Here is a 27,353-nt window from a genome sequence, read left to right as displayed (position 1 = left end):
ACATTGGTCTGAGTGTGTGTGGGAGGGATAGTAATTAGTAAATATTAACTGGGCATATTATATGTGCCAGGCTTTATGTTGGTCCACACAAATACAACAGTGAACCAGGCTCATCCTGGGCCTACAGTCTCTGGGGGAGACTGACATGAAATAATCCAGGGGTGGCTAATTACAGGTGAAACATAGCCAGCAGGGAAGGAAAAGGGTGCCGTTGTAACTGGGCCGGGGAGGCCTCTCTCAGCTGAGCAATGAAAGGAGAGATAGGAATAGATTTCTAGGCAGAGAGCCTGGACTATGTGAAGGCCCAGGGGTAGGAGGGAACAGATGAGCCTGGACATGGCAGAATAGTCACAGAGCCTCGAAGGCCTAGAAGAAAAGTTTGTGCCATCGCCTAGGACATTAGGAAGCCAGACTGTGGGTCTGCCTTTGAGTGTGGTCTACTCTGCCCGAGTATTCAGGAACGCTGGCTCGCATGGCTGTGTAAAAGGCTGGGACTGGTACCAGACCCCCGAAGCCCCAGCTGGTGTGAGGATTATGGGGATGGACTGTGGTGACTTCACACTCCCACAGAGAACATTTATTTTATTTAACTAATTAGCATTGCATTCCCCTCTCATGAGGCTAGCAGCCTGGAATTATAATCCTATCAATCAATTAGATAATTCTTTCTTTGCCAGAGCCCAGAGCCACTCACGAAATGGGACATAATCAAGGCAGAGGGTGTGTCCTCGAAGCAGGTGTGTTGGAATATCTGGAGACCTCTGCCTGAGGGTCTGAAGGGTGTAGAGGCAAGAAACAGGAGCACGCCCTTGGCTGAGGGCAGGAGAGCAGGGTTGGCTGCCTTAACTATGAATGGCTGCATTTCCCACGCCCTGCCTGGAGGTACCAGGGATGCTGCCATCACGTCCAGTCTCTCTCTTGCTAGGTCCTTCCCTGAGTGGCTGAAGGTGCCTCCTCCCCGGTCTCCTGGCCACGGTGCCTCACTTGCCCTGGTGACCACTCTGCCGCAAGCCCTGCTTCAGGAGCACAGCTTCCCTTGTACTATACTGGTCCTGTGGATCCTGATGTTCCCTCTAGTCCCTAAGAAGCTGAGGGAGACCCAGCCAAAAAGGGGGGTCGGAAAGACTGCCCCCGCACACGCTTATATCTGTACTAGGGCGCCTGCACCATGAGTGTGTTGCTGGTGAACTTCCAGGAACCCAGCCCAGTCCTGTGGCCACAAGCATGCTCAGATAGTCCCCTCTGCTCCATGACCTTCCCCATTTATCTTCTTTCTCCACAGTGTCTGTCTCTTCCAGTCAAACTCACAGTAACTGTCACATTCCTGCTCCCTGGTGACCCTGGCCACCCTGGGCTTTGGCAGAGGACAGGAGGCTTAGCATCACTAGCCATACTTCAGGTACTGCCCAGCTTCAGCTGCCCAGGCTGTAGAATGGACAGATGCTTGGCCCTCTCTTCCCACTGTGACCACAAAAACAAAACAAAACAAAAAAACAAAAACTGAGTGGATGCCTAAGGCGAGCCAGTCCTGAAGTCCCTGCTCCTGGAAGTCACTCCCAGGGACCCTGAGATGCTCCAGCATCAGTCATGATGGGCCAAAAAAAAAAAAAAAAAAAAAAAAAAAGAGCCCACTCAGCCTCCTGAGACCTTGTAGCTTCCCAATGACAAATGGGGTTGAGTCAGGCATGGAACACCACGGAGGCATACCTGGCCTTGGCCCGCCAGGGGAGAATTCGTCTTCTCTCTTCTGTCATTTTTCCTGCCTGTCATTCAATGAACTTGAAAAATCTCTGGCAAAAAAGACCCAGAAAAACAAACAAGCAAAAACAACCCACCCAGCTGGGGCACCTCCCAGCCACCCCTCTTACTGCCTCCACTTTCTTGCCCAAGTTCCCTGCTGAAATGGACCAGAAAAAAAAAGAAAGAAAGAAAAAAATTGTTACAGCTGCATCTTCCATTAAACCATTTGTGAAAAGTCATTATCAAAACTCACACTTATTTTGGTGGCGTCCTTCCCCGAGTCCTCCTGCTGAGATGCTTTTAGCTGTCCAGAGAGGGAGAACAGAGAGCAGAGACAAGGTATTAGAGAGGGGTGGGGGCGGGGAGAAACACCATGGAGACAGAGGACAGTTAGGATCATGGTCAAGGATGCTGGATTTCATCAGTACGCAGTACGTACAGCTGTGGAAATGTCACCCTGAATCCTGTTCATAGAGACACTTACATTACAGTCAAATTTAAAAATGATAATGTAAAAAAGAAAAAAAAAAGGCTGGAGAGTTGACTGAGCATAAGAACACTTGCTCCAGAGGACCCAAGCTTGGTGCCCAACACCCAGCTCCAAGGGATGTAGTGCCCCCTTTTGGTCTCCACAGGTACTTGCACCCACACAATGCACACACATACACTCAGGCACACAAATGTAACTAAAATAGTAAATAAATAAATCCTATAAAAAATAAGATTCTAACTAGAGGTCATGAGGTCTGGAGTTGGGGTCTCTCAGCTCTGTGTCCACTGGCAACGCAGGAGAGGCCAGCCAAAGGGTGCTTGTGACACTGGCCTGTCATTCCTTACAAGGATGCTTGGCTATAAAGGGTGTGTGTCTGCGTGCACATACAAATGGGGAAGAGTGTGAATGGCATGTCCCTAGAAGTCTGTGCCCATCTGGGAATGTACTGGTAAGGTTGTGTGCTTGAATCTGGACATATGTTTGTAGCAGATACAGTTGAATCCCTGACCATGTCCTGGAGACTTCCATCCCAAAATACCCAAGAACACCCTTGAATGTCCCCAGATGCCCCAAACTCCTTTCCTAAGGGTTTCCTTTGGCTACATGGACCTTCCATGCCTGCATGTGGCAGGCTGACATATTGGGGACTGTCACCCGAAAGGTGTTGCTGAGGACGGGGCCCCTGCAGCATCCCCCATGGAAGCGTCTCCGAGGTCTCACCTGGTTGGAGGCCCATGTCTGCTTGTCAGTCCAGTCCCGGTGGCTTCGCAGGTACCACCACTGGATCTCCAGTGAGTAGGATGGGGAGCCACTGCCTCGGAAGGAGCAGGCCATCTCCACATCCTCACCTGTCCGCGCCGTCATGTCATGGGGCGTCTCTGTGAAAAGCGCTGTTCGGGGAACAGGCAGACGAGGGCTCAGAAACAGGAGCCTGGCCCCAGTAGAGTTATGTGTGGCAAGGCAGTCCTAGAGCCTGAGGACATGGGCGGAGGAGTGAAGAAGGAGGGCTGGCTTGAAAGTGAGCCAGGAGGTCAGGAGCCAGGGAGGATGCCAATTTTAATTCTTCCATTCATGCTACCCTGTGCCCAGTCCTGTGAGCCTAAGCCCCACCATTTTCTAAACTCAAAGCCAGCCTTAAGGTTCCCACTTCCCCCGGGGTTCACCCAGACACCACTTGGGCCCTCCTAGAGCAGGGGCGGGGCTCTGTCAGGCTCCTCCCCCTCTTCCTGGGCTCCTGCCTCTTCTCCCAGCACCCCTTGTTCTGGGATTCTCCACCTCCTGCCTGGTTCCTGTGGTCAATCAAAGTTCAGCTCCGAGTCACCCCTTTGTGGGCCCCTGGCAGCTCTTTGTTTAGTGGTCACCAGCGTGGCTGCTGGAGAAGCAGCCACCCTGCCTGGCTGGCATTCCCGCGGGGCCCAGCTCCCACCAAGTCTCAGAACAACCAGGAGCCAGCAGCAGCCCCCTGCCCAGGCCACAATGCTGCACCCCACTTCACACGCCCAGCACCACTCCCCTCTGTATGCTCTGGCTTGTTTTCCCCAAACTGTCTGAGATGCAATTAGCGTGTCTTCCTCCTCTCAGGAGATTGTCTCACAGAAGGAAGATGGTAGATGCCTAGCAACTGCAGGTCACCCCAGGCAAGCGACTTCCACCAGCCCCACCCCTGGGCTATGCAGTCCCTCAGGCCCAGGTCAGAGGAACAGACATTCCTACCCCCAGAGGGCCTCCTGTCCCACTAAAGAGAGCCCTGAATGGAGAGGTAGCACCCTGCATCAGGGAGTAATGACCTCACTCCCCTCCACAGGACAAGGGGAGTTTCCTGTGATCAGGTTTGACTACTGTCTTTGTGATGCACAAGGTACCCGTGTGGTACTTCAGCAACACTCTTCGGGATTGAGAGAAAGCCTGCAGGCCAACGTTTACAAAGCTTCTTATGGGTATGGGACGGGGAGGCTTTCCTGTTTCTCTGCAGAGTGGAAGGGCTAGGTAGCCCTGGATACATAAACAAGGTCTGTTTGATGATGGGCATGGCTTGAATCATGGAGACGGTGTGGGTACTGTGAGCTACCTTTACACATGGACACCCCAAGAGCTGGGCTGTCCCTGTCCTTGGGGCAGGAGGAAACCAGGCTCCTGTAGGGTAGTGCCAACCACACTTGCCCTCCTTGTCACAGGCCAGGGCCTGTGCCAAGTGCTCAGACCACAGTCTCAAGCTGTCTGCCTCAACCCTCACAACCTACACTAGATCTTCAGAAAACGCCATGGGTTCTGGCCCAGGGGTTAGGTATCCAGACTCCAGCCCTTGCCACAGGGCCAAGCCGCCATTATCATACTGGCCCTGCTCCTCCCTGAAGACGACCTGTTTTTACACAGCAGCTGGAGGTATTTCAACACAGTAAACTGCCCTATTCTTGCTCCTTTCACTACCTTCTTATAGCATCTTCTCACCTAGGATAAGAGCTGAAGCCCTATGAGGGAAAGATGGTCTGTATGTAAGCTAACATAGTGACTACTAGTAACAATTTGCTGAGTGGACCAGGGACCTGGATTTAAAATTTTATTTTAAGTCACTTAAATAGAACCATTTGTGTACAGGAATAGCTACTGTCTTGTGTGGCACAGTTAACATGTTATCTGTCCTTCCAGGAGGTACAGCCATTCCTGTGTTGTCTGTCTGTCTGTCATCTATCATCTATGTATCAATCAATCAATCATCTTTATCTATCATCTATCAATCTGTCTATTATCTATTTATCTACCATTTAGCTATCAGTCTATTTGTCATCTATCATCTATCTATCTATCTATCTACCTATCTATCTATCTACCTATGTATCTATCTACCTATGTATCTATCTACCTATGTATCTATCTATCGGTTCTGGCTCACAGTGGGAGGCTGGCAATGCTCCTGGTGATTCTGTCCCAACCTTTGTGGTCAAGTCTTTCCCAGTCTTGCTTGCCAAGCAGAGCAGGATCTAAGGGTGTCCCAGAGAACCTGCCACCAGGAGTAGCCAGCAGGGTTCTGGAACAAGTGTCCCCTGAACCCAGCCCCTTCGTTAGATCTGGGTGGCCAGGGATGTGAGACTGGCTGTATGTGGGGACAGTGGGGGTGCTCACTTGTGACCCACACCGCATGTCACTGCTAAGCCTCTGAGAACAGAGAGTGGCACCATGTGCCCTCCCACAGAGCAGGCTCCACTTGAGATCCTGGAGCTAGGCAAGTGGAGGCTACATAGGGCCTGAGATGTAGCCTTGGATCCTCTCCTCCCCCCAGAGTGTGATTCAGGGAGCCACAGGCGACAGACAAGAGGGCGAGGGTCATCTGTGTGGCTCCAAGTGGAAGGAAGGGACACGCCTCTACCCGTCCCCATTTAGCCTCTCTTGTCACAGCCCCTTGTCCACGTCCTCACCAGAGCAGCAGCTTCCTTGGCTGGGGCCTTCAGTTCAGGTCACTAGGGTCAGAGAAGGCAGTGTGGTCTGGGTGCTCCATCAGACAGGGTCGGTGAGACCAGGTCCCTGTCTTTGAGTCCCTGAGAGGGCCCTGTCCTGTGGCTTGGAGTGGGCCAGAGCACAGGACGGGGCCACCCCAGTTCGCTGCTCCACTGAATTTCCAGTGTTGGTTTAGGACAGCTCTTTCCAATAGAAACACGTTTCCAGTGTTGGTTTAGGACAGCTCTTTCCAATAGAAACACGTTTCCAGTGTTGGTTAGGACAGCTCTTTCCAATAGAAACACGCATGAAAGAATGACATGGCCCCATGAGTCACACCCATTTTCTGGTTTCCCCATGAAAGAAGGTTTTAAAAAAGTTAAAATTAATTTTAATAATGTATTTTACTTAAATCAATGCCAAAAAATATCATTTCAACATGTGACAAAGTTAATTACTAATGAGACATTTTTACATCTTTTTTCTTTGTGGTGCTAAGTAGTGGAAATCTGAGCGTGTCTCAGTATGAGCCAGCCACAGTCCCAGTGTTTGGTGGCCGCTATGCAGATGTCTTGCAAACAATGAGTTCCCATGCCTGTCCCTGTGATTTAGAGGGGGCAGTTGGCCCCATGCAGTCCTTCCCCATACTACAATAGTCAGAATTTTAACCCAGATCAGCCCGACTCCCTAGACTCCCACTCCCTGCCACCACATACTACTTAGCTATTCGGTTACTTTGGGGGGGTTGTTTTGTTTTGTTGAGTTTAATGGAGTGTCTCACTATGTAGTCCTTGCTGTCCTGGAACTCATTCTGCAGACCAGGCTGACCTCGAATTCACAGAGATCCACCTGCCTCTGCCTCTGAGTGCTGGGACTAAAGATTGTGCCACCATACTCTGATATCTGTTGCCTTTTGCTTGTAGAGCTCTGTCTACAAAGGGGTGGGCCCTGGGCTAGTGGTGAGGCCAAGTCATTTCCGTGCTCACCTACCATCAAGAGGCTGTGGGGTTTGATCCCTCATATGGCATAGTCTGGGCACAGTGGCATGCAACTATAATTCCAGCACTCAGCAAGTGAAGATTGGAAGATCGGAAGTTCAAGATCATTCTTGGCTATGTGGTAAGTTCAAAGCAAGCTTGGTATACATGAGACTCTATCTCAAAAAGAGAAAGAAATGGGAGTGGTCCCTGCTGTCCGGTCTGCAGCCCTGGAGGGCAGGGGGAGAGCTGTTTCATCAATACACACAGTTTGACCACTCTGAAGCAATCGGGAAGACTTCCCTGAGGCGGTGTCCCGTGGCCTCAACCCTGACGCACAGACCATCCTGAGTGGATGGGAGATCAGTGGAAGACTATAAGGTCATTGCTGTGGCCATCACTGACAGCTCCCCTCCCCACAGGGGCTCCGGTCCAGGGTTTCTCTGGTACCCCTCAGACTCATCAGGGGTTCCGAGGTGGGGTGTGGTAAGGCCTCCCTGGATCCCCTCATCCAGCTTCCCAGAGAAGGGGGAAGTGTGAATCTAAGACAGCTAGGGAAAACGGGTTCTGTGCATGTGACAGGACATCCCAGTTGCCCTGTCCACAGTCAGCCACCTGCACACGTGTCTGTCCCTCCAAGCAGCTGTGTGGGTCCAGTGTGTGGGAAATCCTGAGAGCACTGGGCCGGGAACCAGGAGCACACTGGGCAGCAGCTGTAGTTGCCTCTGCCAACTGTCCTGTTCTCACAGAATTTCTCCCCGTCCTAGGCACCAGCTTGTCTTTCTACAAGACAAGGTGAGTCCCAGGGATACTCCAAGGAGAATACTAAGGCTGGGCTCTGGCCTCAGGAAGGAGGCAATCTGGGAGAGCTTCAGAGAGGAGGTGATGCCTGAGGGCAGAGGTGAAACTTAAGAAAGCAAGCCAGCTGTGGGAGCAGAGAATGGGGGTCCCACTGGGCTAGAGGAGTGTGTGTGCACCCGTGTGTGTGCACCGGTGTGTGTGTGTGTGTGTGCGTGTGTGTGTGTGTGTGTGTGTGTATGTGTGCTACATGACTTTAGGCCACACACTGCCATCCACCGTGAGCCCAGCGCTGCAGAGACCTTGTCTCCAACACTCTCATCTGCCTCACCGGGGAGAAACAGAAACGGAGCTGAGAAGAGTGGGGTGGCTGCCCACATCCATACGACACTGCTCTCTGGACCGACAATGTGGCCAGCCCACGGACTCAAGATGGCGCCTCCCGCTCCCCCTACAGGGCAGCTACCATCCTAATGCCCCGCTTTTCAGAAGAGCCTGGGGGTCAGCAAGGTGCCCAAGGTCACAGAATGAGTCGCTGCATAAACTGAACCCAATTTTAGAAGACTTCAACGTGGGAGTCTGGCTAGACCATCTCTGAACACCTCCTTCCCCCCAGCCCCTCTCCTAGCTGCTGGCCCTTTGCCCCCCAGGAGCATCTCAGAGGAGCTCAAACCAACCCCTCTGTCTTCTTTAACCACCCCAGGTTCCTTCTGGCTCAGGAGCCTCCTGGAGCCTCAGTACATCTCCAGGGCCAGTGTAATTATAGATTTTGGAGGAAGGGTGTTTGTGTTCTCCAGCCCCAGGGCCTGTGCCTGCCTGGCTGACTCTCAGGAAAACTCAAGGAAGACAATTAAACCCAGTGTCCACAAATTAGGATTCTGTAGAAGGAACAGGGGCTTGATTGAGCGTGACATCAGCTGCCTTTCTGCTGTTAATTGGGGCAGCGATACACTCATTAACCCCAGGCCCTATCAGGCATCAGCTGAGGGACTAGTGCTGAGGCCAGCCAGGCTTTGCGTCCTTCAGAATCAGGCCCCTGCAGCCTGGGCCTGGCCAATCCAGAGAGCTCTAGCCGTGCCTTCAGCCCTGTCAGCTTGGCCTCAATGTGACCTGGGCCAGACCCTTTGCCTCTCTAAGCCTGTTTCTTTATCAGAAAAAGGGGAGAATTCAGGGGCTGCTGAGAAACTGGCAGAAGGCAGAGTGTATACAGAAGGTACTCCCTCAGTAACCGCACCTCTCACCTCTGGCTGTCTATGGGTGTGTCCTCAACAACCTCATGAGGTATCAAGGCCATGTAGCCCCGAATCCATGCATGGTGGGCCCTATGACCCCTCATCCACCAGTTCTGGCCTCCTTGCCCCAAGGTTCACCTTCCAGAAGCCACTGGGCTCTTTCACACCTGGGGAACTCATCCACCCACAAATGGGCAGCCCAACCCGGCTCCCTGCTGCTGAGCCCAGATCACACACACTCACGCATCCACATACACACTCATCACACATATGTGTGTGCACACCACACACACACACACACACACACACACACACACACACACACACTTCCTTTAGCTCCTCTTGCATGGCGGCTGGTGCCTGTTCCTTCCTTTTCCAGGCCCAGTGATGGTTTTCAGCCTGGAGCAGAGTGCTGCAGATGGCTCAGTAAGAAATGTCACCTGGCGGGGCGGGGGCAGCAGTATGGGTGGTGGTGGTGATGTGGTGGGTCTCTTGTCAGGCGTGTATGTGTGTGGTGTGTATGCTTGTGTGTATATGTGTATGTGTAGTGTGGGGTCTGTTTTATATGTGTGTATATATGTGGTATATGTATATGTGAGTGTGTGTTGTGTGTGTGGTCTGTGGTGTATGTACATATATGTTGTATATGTGCTTGTGAGTATGTATGCATTGTATGTGGTATGTGGTGTGTGTATGCATGTTGTATCATGTAGGTATGTATGAGTGTGTGGTGTGTAGTGTATGTATGTGGAGTGTGTGGGGTGTGTCTATAGTATACATGTGAGTGTGTGGTGTGGTGTGTGTGTATGTATGTGTGTGAGTGTGTGCTGTGCATATGTGTGGTGTGTAGTGTATGTATGTGTGTGTGATATGGAGTGTGTGGGGTGTGTCTATAGTATATATGTGAGTGTGTGGTGTGTGTGTGTGTGTGGTGTGTGTGTGTGTGTGTGTGAGTGTGTGCTGTGCGCATGTGTGGTGTGTGTGTGTGTAGTTGATTCTCTAAAGACAGAGGCCCCAGAGCAGCTGCATTCACAGCAGGCTATGCTCAGTAGGAAAGGTTCTGTTGTTATGGCAGGAGCTCTGTCTACACTGAGAAAATTTCTAGATAGTTCTGACAAAAGCTCAGCAAATGGAAAACACTTTGACTGTCCGGTTACACACTTAAAAACCGTCAACGTAACAAATGTGTGCTCTGAATGTTCTACTACATTTTAAAAAGCCCCCAGTGGCCTCCCTAAATCATAGAAGCCGTCCCCAAGTGAACATTTCACAGCTGGCATCTGGACCACACCCCATGCTGGCTCTGCACTTCCTACTCCCTGCCACCTCCAGTGAGGTCTCCTTGAGTGCTCACAGCTTTCCTGACCTCTCCACGGCCTGCTGGCTGTCGTTGGGCTTGTCTCTGCTCCCACTGTCCAGCTGCTGCCCGCCCTCCTGAAGCAGTGACTCCAGGCTGCTTCGTCCCAGCCTCCCAGCAGGTGCTCACTGATCGCCACCATGCTTGTGAGCGCACTGACCACAGCAGTGGCAGCCCCATAAATCCACTCTGAGCCTTTCCAGGCTGCCCGAGAAAGCAAGGCTCAGAGGGCCCAGGACCATCAGGGCTAGTCCCCTGCTGCAGCACAGAAGGCAGGAAACCCATTTTACACCCCAGTTCTTGTACCAGAGACCCTCCTTCCTCCGGGCCTGGTGAGGTGGACTGTCATAAGCCTGTTTCACCATGGAGTCTGGGTGCTCAGAGAGGGCGTGGCTGAGTCTGAGGTCACAGAGCCGAGAGGCTCCTGAGCTGGCTGGCCAAGGTGACATTTTATCTATGCCCCCTTTTTCAGCATAGGAAGTGTGCCACTTCGGGGGCCATTCTAGCTGTTCTAAGCAGCCTGCTCTGCGCCTAGCCCAGAGCAGTTTCTGGGGTTATGGGGTGGGGGAGGGGAGGTAGGCGCTCTTTCGGTCTGATGGGTTTCACATTGCTTAGGAGAGGAAAACCTCTCCTAAAGAGGGGCGAGAGGCAGCCCCAGCCCAAGGCCCTCCTCCTGGGAGACAGTGAGTGTCTTTGGGCTGGAGTCAGAGACGACTCTACCGGGCCTCCCAGACTGATAGATTGCCTGTGCAAAGGGAAGGAGTATGAACTGGGGAAGTGTCTCAGAAGGAACGGACAGGCCAGAACGACTTAGCTGTGAGCCCCTTGTGAGAGGCAGACGGGAAGAATCCTGCCGTAGCGCTGAAGCAATGTGCTGTGTGCCCCAGTGGAAAGATGGCTGCCTGCTGTCATCACGAAGGAGGAATGAGAGTCACCATCTCTGACCCCCTCCCCCGGGGAGAAAGGCTCTGGCCTTCAAGGAGCCCACAGGGGAACAGAGACACTCACATGCCAGGGACCACTGTTTGAGCCAAGACTGAGAACGAGTGTGGGTGCTGTGCACAGTTGTTCAGGGCATGCACGATCTGCACGGGCTGTGAACAGAGCATCCCCCACCCGCTGGGGCTTGTCACACTGCATGTGGGAACTCTGGAAGGGGCATGGGGGCTGACGGAGCCTGAGGAAGGCTAGGCCTGCATCAGCATGGGCAGTCGGAGGAGGCTCTTAGCAGAGGGGACAAGCTTGGATGTCAAGCCATCAGGGGTGCACGGTGAGAGGGGACAGAGCAGCCAGGGGCCTGCTACAGGCAGGTTCCTACATTGAGGACAGCATCCACTTCTCCACAGGGTGCCTTACCACCGGTGCAATTATTTACTTAATATTTATTTTCAAAGCATCTTTCCCATTTTACTTAAATAAATTCAGCTTAAAAGGAGACTTTTATTACTGCCATAAATGGAAAATCAGCATCGCTTTCCATCGATAGAGGGAAACTGTAAAACTCAACACTGAGAAGCAGCCGGGATCAGTAAATCCCAGCCAGCAAAGCTGTGTGGGGCTCCTGCCTCTGCCTCCAGTTCGCTCCACCAAGAGGGAGGCGGGTAAAGGGAAGAGAGCCAAGAGGAGTAGCACCATACGTAGACATTCTTTCCTATCCAAAGGGGCTTGAGACATAGGTCCCACTGAAGTATGGGGACCCATGGGGACCCCTAGTCTTCCGATCTGCTTCTATTTCACTGGCCTAGTATCACGATTTACACTTAGACCTCAGAGGCCTGAGGCTGGGGCTGTGCCACAGACCGGAGCCTTTGCCTGCCATCAAAACAGTGTCGACATGCTTGTCCCCTCCATTTTATAATACTTGGGGTGCTTGGAACAAGTAAGGTAAAAACCAAGGTAGGAGACCTTTTGGCCCGTTCTTCTCCAAGCAGGGAAGCAACCGCTCACGGAGCTGGCTTCCCTCCAGAAGCGGAAGAGCCTAGTGCATGAGTACGGCAGTCACAGAAGGCGGCAGAACACAGAATTCATGAATTGTGAAGGAAGTGGGAACCTCAAGGCGGGTCTCCCCCTGCTGGAGCTGGCTTCCATCCTGCATGGGAACAACAGATGCCCCACGGGGTGCCTGGCATCCCATCTGATACAAGTCCCTGGGCTCCTCAGCCCCTGTCCTCACCAGTGTGGCTGTGCTGGCTCCAGTGGGGAGAGAACCTGCAGGGTAGGGAGCCAGGACTCCCAGGTCAGGTGTGAGGGACAGCCCGATGTGGCTGTCTCTGAGCTCTGGTTCCTACCCGCTTCACTAGCTGATGGCTTATTCCCAGGAGGGAATGGATTAATGAAGGCAAAGAAGCTGTTGGTTCATGGGGCATGGTGAGTCCCCAATACCCACTGCTCTCTGGTTGAAGCATTCACTGATCAGGTTTACACATGAGCATGTTCACCCAGGAGGGGTCTCTGCCCACCCTGGGGTGCGGGAGAGGGTAGCCACAACCAATACAAATACAAAGAGAGCAGATTTGAACACTTAACTGGATGCTAGGTGCCCAGTGATACTGTGCCTCTGTTTCTCTGTGTCTCCATCTATAAAATGGGGGTGATGACAGCATCTGCTCCAAAAGGCTTCTGTGAGATATAATACTGTCACTGCCCAGTATGGTGGTCTGCTGTGAGATATAATACTGTCACTGCCCAGTATGGTGGTCTGCTGTGAGATATAATACTGTCACTTCCCAGTACGGTGGTCCTCTGTGAGATATAATACTGTCACTGTCCAATACAGTGGTCTGCTGTGAGATATAATACTGTCATTGCCCAGTATAGTGGTCTACTGTGAGATATAATACTGTCACTGTCCAATACGGTGGTCTGCTTCCAGCCGGGCCAGCTAGTCCCTTCTCCTTTACCGGTGCTGGGATCAAAGGCTTGTGCCCCTGGGCCCAGCAGCCCTAGTTATTTTCCATTGAAGTGAAATTTAAAATTCAGCATCCCAAAAGTGAAGAAAGAAGGGAGGCTGAGAGACCCACAATATCGTATAACCCTCACAGCTGTCCAGTCCCCGCAGTCTCACCACACCAAAGGAGGCCCCAGCCAGTAACAATCTCCCCGCTTCCCCTTCCCGCAGCCCTGCAGCTGCACATCTGGATCGGCCTGTGCTGGACATTTCTACATGGTAAGATGTGGTCTTCCACGACTGGCTTCTTCCATTGAGCGCAGAGGCTTTGAGGGAAGTGGCAATGTTCTATTACATTTTGTTCTTTTTGTCTGTGTGCTTTTTTACATTTTAAAAAATGATTTATCTATGTATATTGGTGTTTTGCCTGCATGTATGTCTGTGTGAGGGTGTTGGATGCCCTGAAATTGGGCTTACAGACAGTTGTGCCATGTGGGTGCTGGGAGTTGAACACGGGTCCTCTGGAAGAGCGGTCAGCTCCTAACTTCTGATCCATCTCTCCAGCCCTACAAGTGTTTCTTGTCTGTTTGTTTATTTGCTTGCTTGAAACAGAGTCTCACTTTGTAGCCCTGGTTGGTCTGGAACTTTCTCTGTAGACCAGGCTGGACTTGAACTCACAAAGATCAGCCTGCCACTGCTTCCCACGTCCTGGAACTAAAGGTGTTCGCCACCACACCCAGCTTACTTACAGGTGTTTCATTAATGCAGTAAGAATTCTCACTGCCACCGGGAAAGTCCTTCTCACTCTCCTCTCCTTGCATACGGAGAAACTGAGGTGTGGAGAAGGAAGGGTCCTCCTCTTGTTTCCCGGCAGGCCACTCAGACACTACGCATGCACCCACAGCAGTTGGGGCAGGGTGCTTCCCAAGGCCACCAGCACACATTGAGGGAGACAGCAGTGGAATTACAAATCTAGGGAGATTTAAGGAGAGCAAAAATATTCTGGCACTTGCAGGACTGTGGGAGTTGATCAGGCTTCCCCTGTGGAATTCCTGCCTCCTCCTCCCACACAGGCCACAGGGAGGGAGAGGCAGCCAGGTGTGGGAAGCCAGGGAGGAAAGCCAGGGCCAGTAGTGGGGAGCCAAGCAGGACACAGACTTTCTGGCTACAGACATTGTTTCTCTTCCCTCCCTGGCCATCCTGCAGGGCCAGTGTGGGTCCCCTGTCCTGGTGTTTAGTGGGCTCACTGGTGTGAATGAGGGCCAAGATCTGAAGCCCCACGGTGAGATTCCAAAGCCCAGGCATACACTCACCTGCTGCCAAACAAAGACAGAGGCTGCACCCTAGACCAGTGGTTCTCAACCTTCCTAATGCTGCAACCCTCGAATACAGTTCCTCGTGCTGTGGTGACCCCCAACCATAAAAAAATTATTCATAACAGTTTTGTTACTGTTATGAATTGTGATGTAAGTATCTGATATGGGACCTCTATGGGGTCTCAACCCACAGGTTGAAAACCACTGCCATAGATGCAGTCAAGAGAAGAATGAAGAGCTGCGGGGAAGCCAGAAGGACCCCCGGAGAGTCAGGGGCAGCAAGAGGGAGAGAGGCAGAGCTGAGGTAGGCTCTGGGGTGGGTCTACCCCTGGTCCCTACTGAGAACTTCATGTTTTCCTAGTCACAAGAGGTTTGACCCTGCTCACCCTACCCAGCTGAACTTGGGAATCCCAAGGTAGCATCTATCGTGGACTCTGAAGACAGACAGGCCAGGATTAGAACACCCACTGCATTTTCTCATCATAGTCCAATCCTAGGCTACTCTTTGTGCCTCTGTTTCTCCATCTGCAAAATGGACTTCTGAGGCCCACACTGATTGTGAGTCCTCTGCTGTTCACACCCCTCTCAGGGGGTGGGCTTGCTGTGACTTCTCCCTCCCCAAGGCTCCAGTCTTTTTTTCCTTCAGAGAGGACTGGCCTAGCCGGGCCTCTTTAAACCAAGGTCAGTTCTAGAACCAAGAATTTTGAGCAGCAGGGTCTCTGCCCCACCCCAGGACCTTTGTGCTTATAGTTCCCTCTGCCTGGGCCAGAGGCACAGCACCAGAAAGCAGAGAAGAGAGGGAGGAAGGTGGGGCTTGCAGAACTCCAGGACTGAGCTAGCGGCACGGGACCCCTGCCTACCAGGAGTCTGGGCTCATAAAGGGACCAACGGGTGACTTCAGCCCTGCCTCAGGCCTTCCTTGGGCACCAGTGTGCCCCTCCCTCTCTGGGCCTGTACGCCCAGAGACCATTAGTGTGGCTTTGTTTTGAGTGCTGTTTCCACTACTGAGAGCTCTGGCCGCAGGGCCTCCATTAGGGACCCTTTCCTGGGGCCGATGACAGGCGGCAAACAGCTCCCCAGCGAGCCGGCAGTAATTGCTGCTGTCTCCAAGGCCGGAAATGATTTTTTTAAAGCCTCACAAAGCAAAACAGACACTGGCCGCATGCTTTCTGCTTTCTTACCCTAGCCAGGAAGCAAGCCTGAAGGTCTGAGCACAGGAACCACTAGAGATCCCTGGAGGACAAGAGTGTGCTGAGGAAGCCAGGCTGGGGGGGGGCGGGGGGGGCAGGCTTACCACGCCTCTCAGAGACTCAGTTTCCTCATCGACAAGCTAAGCATGTAGCCTGATAAGGATACCTGTGGCTGGGCACACAGGAAACCTGGAGGAGAGCCAGGGCAGAAGGATGGGCGTGAGCCAGGCAGGGAAGGGCACAGGGACAGGTCTGCAAGGGGGAGGAGCCTGACACAGGCATGAACTGGGAGAGGACACACACCCCATGCACAAATGCATGTGTGCATATGCACCAACCCTCCCCAGTGACAGTGCCACCCTCCCCAAATGCTGAACCAATGAGCCATCCCACTCTTAGTGGGGCTCGAACTATATTCAATACCTTCCTGACAGTGGCGTCTCCTCCAGCCTCCCAACACCAGCCTGAGCTTACTCCCCCACCTGCGCCAGCCTAACCCAGGCCTTCCCCACTCAGAAAACTTCCCACTGGGGCACATGGACAGATGGCTCAGAGCATGCCTTGCAAGCCCAAGGGCTTGAGTTTGATCTCTAATGTCACAAAGTTGGGTGTGGTGTGGTGTGTTTGTAATTGTGGCGCTGGGGAGGCAGAGCTAGGTGGATCCTGGCGCTTTCTAGCCAGACTGCCCTAATCAGTAAGTCTCAGACCAGTGGGAGACCCTGTCCCAAACAAACAAACAAACAACCTAAAACCCAAGGGCTCATCTGAGGAAGAATATCTAACATGATTCTCTGGCCTCCTCATGCATTTACACACATGTGTACAACCACACATACACACATACATTTTCACATGCATGCATACATGCATATATACATGCATACATGCATACACACGTACATACATACATACACACATGCATACATACATACATATGTGAGGCCCTGGCTTAGATCCCCAATGACACAAAGAGAAAAATACATCTCACTCAGGGACCAGAACCCAGATCCTAACACTCTGTAGGCCCTGGGCACTGCTGGCTTTTCCAGACAGGTCCACACAACTCTAAATTTCCTTACTAGAGTGATGAAGCTGTTTCCCCGGGGAGCCGGAGATGGAATTTGGGGTCTCCCACAGCCCTTTGGATGTCTAAGCAAACCAGCTACATGTTTCAGAGGCAGTAGTGGGTGCTTCTTATTAGATCCAGAGAGCTATATTCATTGAGAAAAGTAGGAGCCACTGATCTGGGCAAGCTGAGGCCCTCAACATTTGGTCATTCATTCATTCATTCATTCATTCATTCCCTCACTTGGCCTATATTTACTGAGTACCCATTCTGTGTAGGTGCTTTTGAAATAGGTAATATTTGTGTGTGGTTCTGAGTTGTCATTTGATGAGGTGTGTGTGCATGTGTGTGTGTGTGTGTGTGTGTGTGTGTACATGCATGCACAGACAGAGAGGTGGGGGGGAACAGGGACATGAGAAAAGGTGGAAATAGACACAGAGAAAGGCAAAGATAGGGAGGAAAAGAGACAGAGAAAGATCTGGAGGGACACTGACCCAGGAAAAGGGTCTGAGAATACCAGGGGAAGTGAGTCCAGGGAAAAGGACCCAGGCAGATGGCAGGCACAGCACCTGGCCAGCGGCACTGCTGACCCCAAGCTGGTAGTTCCCCAAGGCCCCTTTCATCTCCTGAGCTGACCTCCCAAGGGTCCCATGGGAGGCAGTGGAGGCTGCCCCTGAAGCAAAGGCCACAGAACAGAGTGTCCCAGCCTGGCCCCGCTACACTCCTTCCTAGCCTGCCACCCTCTAACTACAGTGACCCGAATACACTTCAGATACATCCTTCCCCATGCTGAAATCCCCAGGTGGAGACACACAAGCAGCACACATGTTCACAGGGCCCAAGCATTCTCCCTGACAACGCCTGGCTGAGACCCAGAGTGCCTTCTGGGTTCTTTCAGGCAGAACGCAGCACCCTCAGTATCCTGGTAGTCCCTCCCCCATGACAGCCTCACAAGCCAGGGCAGAGAGCCAGGGCACTGTCAGGTTCAGGACCAGGGCTGCCTACACACTCTGCTGGCAGCCAAGCGGCAACGGAAAATGTAGGAGCTCGGCTGTGTGCTCCTCACCCAGGCTGAGCCTGGCTCTGCCTTGCCACATCTGTGTGCCTCCAGGTAAGTTGCATCTGACCTCCTTTCAGCATCCTTGGCTGAGAAATGGGGGTGCCCTGAATTTTGTGATGATGACCACATGGTGAGAGAAGTCTAGCATTTAGGAGCAAGCTCAGCATTGCTCATGTCGGGAAACTGAGGCCAGGAGAGAATCAGGCAAGCCACCTAGCAGGGCGGAGGCAAGGGAAGCTAGGCAGCCACTCATTGCCTGTTCCTCTCCCAATCTAGCATTTTCACTGAGATGGAGTAAAGGCAGCGGGTCAATGTCCCCATCGCAACACAGTGGGCTGGGCAGACTGTGTTCCCTAGATGGCTGGGCAGAACCACCCCACCTATGGTCCCTAGGTGAGGACAAGCACTCTCCCCACTGGGAGCTCTATGTCTCCCCTCCCACTCACCCCTAATCAGCCTGCGGCTTCATTGCAATGTGTCAGATCTTTATGACACCTGCTGTGTTCTGGCTAGTCCACTGACTCAGGGTTGGAACCTTTGGGAAATAAAGTAGAACCCCTCCATGCCATCTTCAACTAGGCTGTGGCTGGGTACTACTTGTACACCTTCTGCGATGGGTAGATCACTCTAGTACTGCCATTGTCCAGAGGTGAGTGAATGCCACACCCTGATGCCATGCTCACTAAATAGCCTCACAAATTATACTTAAATATTCTCTATGGGTACGATTGTCTGTCTCTCCCACAAGCCTGAGAACTCCCTATGGCCAAGAACCTTGTCTGTCCACTCACTAATAGTCTCCAGTAGCTAAATGGCTGGCATAAGGCAGGTGCTCAACTGATATTTGTCAAGTAAATGATTGCACAGCTCCTAACACTTGGCAGCATCCCCCACCAAGGTATAGCCCTGGCATGCCCCCAAAGCTGCTCATTCCCATTCTGGGTGCCCACTGCCAAGCCTGGGTACCACCTGTACTATGATGTTCTTAATGGTTTCCTATAAACAAACCCACTATTTTTTTAATACCCTGTTAGTTTCATCCTAAGCAATCATATCTGTGAAATCACAGTTTTGATGTGCTGGCTATATTTTCCAGCCCACATTAAAATAAATGCATGTCTATTAAAATGTAAGAGGTTTGTCTGGGCTCTGCCTAAGACCATCTCTCAGGGAAGGCCCAGTTTTGCTGAGGCCCTGGGGAGATTTTGGGAGGGATTAAAACTGGAGTTAGGGGTGAAGCGGAACTGAGTCGAGGCCACAGAGATCCCACTAATGGCTTCCAGGTGGATGGGGGCTGGGAGGCTTGAAAAAGCCTCCCACCTTCCTTCTCCAGTGTCCCAGGAACCACGGGGTGCCAGCAGGTGGGTACTGATCCTATGCCACAGATGGTCACTGGTTGGTTAGCTTCCCTAATCTAACCCTCTGCCCATTTTTCTGATGTGTCACCAGATCGGGGAGGAAGCTCGGTTGCACCCAGTCACCCACCTGGCACTCAGGGGCTGGGCCCAGGCTATCCACTACAAGGTGAAGTCAGTTATCCACCCCACCCTGTCCTTGCTGTGGCCAGCAGCCCCGAGGAGACTCCAGCTGCATGAGGCTTTTACTGCAAACATGGATTCCTTGTGGTATTTACATTATTTTGGTGTTTTAAAAATATATTAATGTGGATGGAGCAAAGTGTGAGAATCTGAGCTTTGGATTATCTATCATTCCCTATCAATTCTACCCTAAGGACTCAGAAAGAGCACCTAGAAATGGGCTTGAGTCAGATGGTCTCCTGCTTCCCCCCTTCCTTCCATTTAAAAAAAGGTATGTTGGTTGCTTTTGTCTTATTTTCTCAGGTTGCCTTGCTATGTAGCCCTGAAGGCTGCAAGAAAATGCCCCATCGCCTCGCTGTCCTTGTTGCAAGGAGCAAGAGCCCAAGAGGCCACCTGTGGCTCCCGTGTGGCAAAGGGCCCCAGGAGTCTGCTGACGGGCAAGGTGTCAAACGTAACTGGTGTGAAGGTCTTGAGGAAAACCATTTCTGAGGGCCAATTTCCCATTGGAGGCCGGAGGCCCTCAGCCCAGGCTGAGTATTTATGAGAGTAATTGATGGTATAATCACCAGTGCGGGAGACAAAGGAGAACACACATTTTTAACATCATAACCTTCAGGAGACAAGACTCAATTTTCTCCAGTCGTCCAGCCACCAAACCAGCCAGCTTATGAATGGCCAGACACCAACAGTTAGGCAAGGAACCCAGAGAGGCTACAGACAGTTTTTCAGAGCGCGAGCTGCATGTCAAATGGTCCGGAGTCCCTCCTCCAGGACACCCCACCGAGGCTTCCCAGCGAGGCAGAGCACCTCAGACTAGCAGTCACTTGCTGGACTAAGCACCAGGCCAACCTGGGGGCATTGTCTGCACTGGGGCATTAATAATTGGCAGTGCTGGGCTGAACTGGGGGCCGTATGCTGCAGTGGACTTCTGAGGCTCCACTGTCTAGATCTCCCATCCTTAGGAAACCAAACCAAGCCTGAGCACTTGGAGATTCCTACTCTATATCCCCCAGCTGGGCTTTCTACCTCCAGATGCCACGAATCGCCTAGGAGCTCATTAAAATGCGGATGGGGGTGGAGTGAGGACTGAGGTGTAGGTCAGTAGGAGAGCTCTTGCCAAGCTGGTACATGGCCCTGAGCTGGATCCCCAGCACAGACAAAAGAGGGGAGTATGAGATGGTGGAGCAGGAAAAGGTGCTTAACACCAAATCTGACAACCTGGGTTCAAACCCCAGAACTCTCATATGGTGGAGGGAGAGGACCAAATCCTGCCTGTTTCCCCTGGCCTCCACATGCACACCCCAACAAAATGAAAATGGAAAGAAGGAGGGAGGGAGGGAGGAAGGAAGGTCAGTGGCCTGGGGGCATATACATCATCACAAACACCCTGGTGTGCTCAGACTAGGAACTGTAAATGACTTCACAAAGCTCCCGCCTTCTTGTCCCCACCCAGAAAAAGTGTAGGAAGCTCAGATGTGGATTCCAACAAGATTTGCCACCCTCTCAAGCTTCTGGTCTCTCCTGGTGAAATGCACTGTTTTACCAGTTCCCTGGGAAACTGAGGGGGGCAGCATTGGAGTTAGGGCCTTGCAGAGAAAGTGCTCATCCCAGGACTGGACTGAGTCTGCCCAAAGGCCAGCTCCAAGATGACAGGTCCAGAGCCACCTGAACACTTTCCCTCTGAATCTGGCCCTCCAGGCTCTGTACAGGCTTCGTGACCTTGGGTAAGTCGTTGGCTCTCTCTGAACTCGGTTTCCTTGAGTATCTAATGCCAGTCTCACACAAATGACGCCAGCCTGTGTGAATGCACAGTCACAAGAGGTCTAGAGCACCTAGAACACAGTCAGCTTTCTACACTCCCTAGCTGCCTGTCCTGCCACCCTGCCGGGGGCATGGCAAGGAGCTGGTCCTTCCTTATGAGGCAAGGTGAAGCAGCTGCTGTTACTGTGCAGGAAGCATGAGTGTCCCCACCCAGTCTCCAAGTGCTGGGGCTCCGGGTACCTTCCTAGAGTCAGGCACCACCCATTCTGCGAGCCTTAGCAAAGCTTGCTTTGAAGGGGGTTGAATGAATGTGAAGGGAGGAGAGGAGTAAACTGACATCCTTGCTGACCTGGTCACAGGCACTCCCTGTAACAACCCGGGGACAGACAGATGCAAGGCAATAGCTGGTGGCTGGGCAGGACTCAGGTGGAGCTGGAGCCATGTGCTGTCACCAAGCTAAGCAGTTGGGACTCAGGGCCTCCTCCCCAGGAATCCCTGCTTCTGCCCCCAACGCTTGAGCACAAACCCAGAGACACCATCCTGACCTGGCCATATTCCCTGAATCAGCTGAGGACACGCAGAGCCCAGGAATAATGAAACGATCAGGCTCCAATCTGCTAAACAGCAATTTCGGGGCTTTTTCAGCACACACAGCTTTTATCAAATTGGTATTCTCCTCCTGAACACAAATGGCTTATTAGACATGACCCACTTATTCGCCGCGTCTCACTATCATTAATAACTGTTTCTTTTTGTGATTAAGTGACTGGCTCCAGACCCTTCCTGTGGTGACAGGGTGCTGGGCCCGGCAGAGGGGCAGCTGTGGGGCTCCTTAGCAGTCACTACTTGGTGACTTTGAACCTGGCAATGTCGAGAAGGCAGCCTGGCCCCTGCAGAGCAGCCGGGCCATTTCCTGAGGGACAGAGCAGGAGGTCCCAATGGGTAACTGATTTACCCAGAGACACAGTCAGGAGGAGGTCAGGCTCCCAGCAGCGGGTCCTGCCTCCTTTTCATCAAGCATCTCCCCTGGGCCTTCAGGGATTGATCCAGAGTGGGAACGGGAAGACTACAGTGGGACCGTGACCCCTCAGCACAGCTGGCACCAGGGGGCAGGAGGAGACTGTCACACAAAGGGAAGAGCCTGCTTGCTCAAGAATGACCCAAATCCTGGGGGTCTGGTGTCCCAAAGTCAGAACGACTGTAAGCCTCAGAGTTCCGGGATCTCAAACTCAGAAAGGGAAGCCTTTCTCAGAGAAGCCTCCTAGTGTAAATTTTGACAGTGCCAAGGAACTGAGCTGGAGCAGGCATGGAGGGAGAGACGGGGGAATTCCCAGGCCCCCTGAATGAGAAGGAACGTGGCAGGAAGATGAATGTCCTGGACAAACTGCTGCTTCACCTGACAGACCCTGGAGCCAGCCTTGGCTCAGTCACTCTCTCACTGTGTGACCTTGGGCAACTCCCGTCACCTCTCTGAGCCTTGATTTCCCATCGGTAAGTAGAGCATCAAAGCGTCCTTTCCCTGTTTACTGCCTGTGCAGCCAGGTCAGCAGTCCGAGGGACACAAAGGTATGTAAATGATATGCAGGGAGAGGTTACTAGCAAACGCAGTGAGGTGGAGTGAGGGGGAGGACAGGGATCCCCCGCTTCCCTTCCCCACAAGCAGGAATCCTGAGCAGGGCTTTGAAAACCCTCCCCGCTTGGAGCCACCCCATTCATGCAGCACACCTGTAAAGAGGCCTTCCTGGGTAGCTAGGCCCCTGCACTCACTCCCCCCCCCCCATTCCCACTAGAATAAACCATCGGTCCTCATCCCTTTGTTCAAACCTCCTCCAGCCTGGGCACACAGAGCACAGCGTGGGTGCTGTAGCCCGAGCTCTGGGAAGGGAGCAAGGTCTCCTCAACTTTCATCCACCCCTACCTCATAACACAGTGTGGCTCAGAGGCAGGGAGCTGTGTCTCATGCTACCCAACTCTGCTGCCAACTTGGGCTCCTGTGGGGAGGGAAGGCGCTTCAGACACTTGGGCAGGCAGGACTGGGAACTTGTTTGCTCCCTGATGCCACAATGCTGGAGTTGAGGATCAACATTTCAGTTTACTGCGGGCAAGGGTGAGATGGGGGTGCCCTGAGGAAAGATATAGGGGTTTCCTGCTCACCCCCAGAGACAAAGAGCCCTAAATTCCTCCCACCCACTGCCTCTGTCTGCAAGGAGTGACCTCAAGTACGCCAGGGTATCCCAGTTCTCAGCCCCCACCCTTTCATCCCCACATCTCCCTCATTCCTGGGGTGCCACCCACATGGCAAAGGAGGCTGCCTGCCACCCAGGCTAGCAGGTCTCAAGCAACGGCATCTGGAGTCTCTCAAGACCATTCCCAGCGGCGGAAAGGATGGATCCAGATGAAGGGCTCGAGAACAGCTTCTGCGTTAACCCCACAAAGGAGAAAGGGACCCGGGCTGAGAAGAGTGGGTGGGCAAAGTGTGTGCACAAGTGTGTGCGTGTGAATGTGTATCCGCGTCTGCAGGCAGACAGGCAAGAGTTGTGGCGAAGCAAAGCATGTGTGCCTGGGTGCCAGCTGGCAGGGTGAACCACCAGCCAGTGTCTGATGCGTGTGCATAGTGGGCACAAGTGTGTCTACCAGCGTGGAGAGGCTAAGAGGGGGTGTGCGGAGTTGTGAGTGTGGGATGCAGTGAGCGTGGCTAAGTGTGTCCGCAGCTGGAGACATCTGTATGGTCGCGGAGGTGTGTGTATCCGCGCGAGAGTGTGCGCGCGTGGTGGTGGGGGTTCTCCAAGAGCTGGGGCGAGAGCGGGGTTGCGCTCGGGGCACCTCCTCACAGCACTGGCTAGGATGGGGACCGGGGTGGGTCCCTAGCCCCAGCAGGGGGCGCCTGGGAACTCCGTGCCGCGGCCTCTGTGGTTGCGGGTTCGAGCCCTGCAACCGCCAAGAGTTGGAGCGTCTGCGGCCGGGGTGGGGTTCGGTAGGGAAGTCCGTGGGGGCCGCACGCAAACTCACCGTGTCCAGAGACGTGGTTGTCCCAGGGCGCATGGCCCGCGGGCCGCGTGGCGCCACCGAGTTGCAGGAAAAGTGCCAGATAGTGGAGGGCGCCCAGCGCCGCGGCCAGCGGGGCCCCCATGCTGCGCGCTCCGGCCGGGGGCGCCGCCGCCTCACATCGGGGCTCCGCAGCCTGCAGAGCCCGCGCCCGCCGTGTCCTGCCCGGCGCCGCCGCCGCCCTCTCACGCTGGCCCCGGTCCGGCCCCGGCTGCAGGCAGCGAGCGCACGCCCAGCCCGCCGCCTCCGACTGCGGGACTCTTCGCTTGCGCGGAAGGCCACTCCGTGCCGCCGCGCACCCGCCCTCCCCCTCGCTCCCCGCCCTGAGCCGGCGGCGGCGGAGGGATCCGCAGCTTGATTTATCATCAAAGTTTTGCCCAGGCTGGGATTTTTAAAGCGGTACTCGCAACTGGCCTCCCGCGCGGGAGCGGGGGTGGGGCAAGTCTGGGCGCCGGGGGCCACCTGGGGGCCAGGCCCCCCTCAGGGCGGAGCACTAGGGTGTTGGCAGCAGAAATATAATCGTTGGGAATAAGGGGCAAAGCTTCCAACCAGCCGCCAGACCCGCGCGCTGGAGAGACTGCTTCAACTTTGCCAGCAGGGCGGTGCCGGGGCCAGGACAAGGCGGGGTGCAGGCCAGGTGGACAGGGGAGGGGGGCACTAGGGCCGAGACACGAGTGGGCTGCTTAAAGCTCTGGCAGCCTTAGGCTCCCCGCATCTCAAGGTCTTTATCTGAGAACTGGGGACAGACGCCACCTCCAAAAGCAGTAGTGAGGCTCTTTGGAGTTAGGTGTGTAAAGTGGGGGACATCGCGACCTCCACACACCTCCTTTGTGGTTATGGTTGTGGTTCCCCCTCCTCTCTGGGACTCAGTTTTCTGCGTCTCCACAACAAGAGAGTCAGTGGGGCTCCTAGTTTAGAGGTGTTGGGGCTCTACGTAGTGAACTGGATCGCCCCCTTCTGGACTATAAGGCTCTCCCTAGACGGAAGAGTCTAGATGGAGGAGTGTGTGTGTGTGTGTGTGTGTGTATGTATGTGTGTGTGTGCGTGCGCGCGTGTGTAAAACATGAAGCTTCTTCCATTCCCAAGAGCAGCAGTCCAATTCCAGTTCCTTCCCTGACCCTTTTACTGGAGCTGTTGGGACTGGAAAGGAGGGGTTGGGCTCATTTTAAAGAAAAATCCCTTTCATCGGGTGAAAATCTGGCGCAAGGCCTCAGACCCCGGGAAGGGGTCCCTCCTGCCCTCATTCCTCCCTCTCCTTTCAGCATTTCGAAGAACGGCATCCTTCTCCCTTCATCCTTTAAGTACCGCGGACAGCTCCTCGGGGCGCTTAGATGCGAGGGTTCAGCACCGTGGACAGACATCCTGCTCCTCACGCAGAACCACAGGGGTTCAGCAGCCAGCAGGGCGCACAAATACCCAAAGTTTGAGAGAGCTAAGAAGCGGAGGGACACACCGTGCTCGCTGCCTTTATTCTGTCTTCCTGTCCCTCTTTCAGGAGTTACGGTGGATAGCACACCGTGCTCACCAGGAACAATTCAGCTTCCTCAAGACCTTGCCCCCTTTCCTGCCAGGTGTTGCACTTAGAAGCAGCATTGCAACATCCCCGCCAAGAGCCCTTTCAGCACCACGGACAGATCTCCACCAAGGGTTGCCTTTCCAGAACCAGTGTGGCAGAACTAAGGTTCTCAAACCTGGGTTTTCTCCTCCTAAAACACAGATTGGGAACAAACAAATACATTTAAAAATAACAGAGAGGGAGGGAGGGAGGGAGGGAGGGAGGGAGGGAGGGAGGGAGGGAGGGAGGGAGGGAGGGAAACAACAAAGGGACAAGCCTCTTAGAACCTAGTTGTTATATTTTTTATTTTAATTCATTTGTTTTCTGGTTGGTTAGGTTTTTGTGTGTGAGAGTGTTACATGTAGCTGAGGCTGGTCCTGAACTCTTAGTCCTCTTGCCTCTATCTACCTAGTCCTGGGATTGCTGGTGGAATGTATCATCATGCCCAGCTTCTAGGGCGCTGAAAGGCTTGCGACTGCATAGCTGTTCTGTATTCATGCTTATTTGGGAATCCTGACTTGCCTGGCTGGCATTCATCGGTCTGTGGTCCAACCTTGAGCACTTTCTCTCCACTGAGTCTGGTCCTTCCCATTGCCTCCCATATGTGTACATACCTGGCCAACGGAGTCACTGAGTCCCTCATGGGCCAAAACTCAGCCTACGTTCCCAAGAAATGCCTTTTGCCTTCTCCCAGCCCCAGCCTCTGTAGCACCACAGTGGACATGATGCTGCGCAAAAATGATCTAGTCATTCCACTTGCTTCCAAGAACAAAAATGATCTAGTCATTCCACTTGCCTCCAAGAACAAAAATGATCTAGTCATTCCACTTGCCTCCAAGAACAAAAATGATCTAGTCATTCCACTTGCCTCCAAGAACAAAAATGATCTAGTCATTCCACTTGCCTCCAAGAACAAAAATGATCTAGTCATTCCACTTGCTTCCAAGAACAAAAATGATCTAGTCATTCCACTTGCTTCCAAGAACAAAAATGATCTAGTCATTCCACTTGCTTCCAAGAACAAAAATGATCTAGTCATTCCACTTGCCTCCAAGAACAAAAATGATCTAGTCATTCCACTTGCCTCCAAGAACAAAAATGATCTAGTCATTCCACTTGCCTCCAAGAACAAAAATGATCTAGTCATTCCACTTGCCTCCAAGAACAAAAATGATCTAGTCATTCCACTTGCCTCCAAGAACAAAAATGATCTAGTCATTCCACTTGCCTCCAAGAACAAAAGTGATCTAGTCATTCCACTTGCCTCCAAGAACAAAAATGATCTAGTCATTCCACTTGCCTCCAAGAACAAAAATGATCTAGTCATTCCACTTGCTTCCAAGAAAATTAGGCCACACAGGCAGGATGCTGGCTATAAGAGTGAACTCTAGGAACTGGAAGTTAACTAAGTGGGTAGAACATTTACTACACAAGAGGACCTGAGTTACGATCCCAGACCCACACAAAACCAACTTTGGTATTGTGTACCTTCAACCCTAGCATTTCTACAGCTAGAAACGAGGAGGAACATGAGAACCTTTTGAAGCTCATGGGCCAGCTAGCCTGGTGTGCACAGTGTTGAACAGCAGGAGACCCTGTCTCAAACATGGCAGAAGATGACTGACCCTGAGCGTTTCCTTCTGACCTCCACACATGAGCTGTGGTGTGCATGTGCATGCATAAAGTTACACACACACACACACACACACACACACACACACGGATTTTAAGATACTGGGTCCTAGAGCTACACCCTGAGTTTCAAATGCTGCTACTTGCCTGCTCTGCTACCATAGACAAGTCGTTTCATTTTTCTGCCTCAATTTCTTTCTCTGTAACATAAGGGTAGCAACACCCCCTCACAAGATCATTTTGAGGGTTAAATCAATGGCCACATGAACAGCAC

The 27,353-nt window shown here is 52.9% G+C and overlaps 1 protein-coding gene across 1 annotated transcript in view; it reads right to left on the bottom strand.

Annotated features, from left to right (window-relative positions):
- Vstm2l (V-set and transmembrane domain containing 2 like) overlaps positions 1-24,140 on the bottom strand; it is a 29,831-nt gene extending 5,691 nt beyond the window's left edge. The window contains exons 1-3 of the mRNA XM_005082659.4: positions 23,857-24,140; positions 2,954-3,123; positions 1,994-2,044 (exon numbers count right to left, since the gene is read on the bottom strand). Coding sequence (XP_005082716.1) covers positions 1,994-2,044; positions 2,954-3,123; positions 23,857-23,977 — 342 coding nt within the window. The 5' untranslated portion in view covers positions 23,978-24,140. The remainder of the gene's footprint in view (positions 1-1,993; positions 2,045-2,953; positions 3,124-23,856) is intronic.
- Positions 24,141-27,353: the final 3,213 nt, after the last annotated feature.

The sequence above is a fragment of the Mesocricetus auratus genome, unplaced genomic scaffold (assembly GCF_017639785.1).
Source record: "Mesocricetus auratus isolate SY011 unplaced genomic scaffold, BCM_Maur_2.0 Super-Scaffold_100028, whole genome shotgun sequence".
NCBI lineage: Eukaryota > Metazoa > Chordata > Mammalia > Rodentia > Cricetidae > Mesocricetus > Mesocricetus auratus.
The sequence above is the reverse complement of the archived record's forward strand: the minus strand, read 5'-3'. Positions and strand labels throughout refer to the sequence as shown.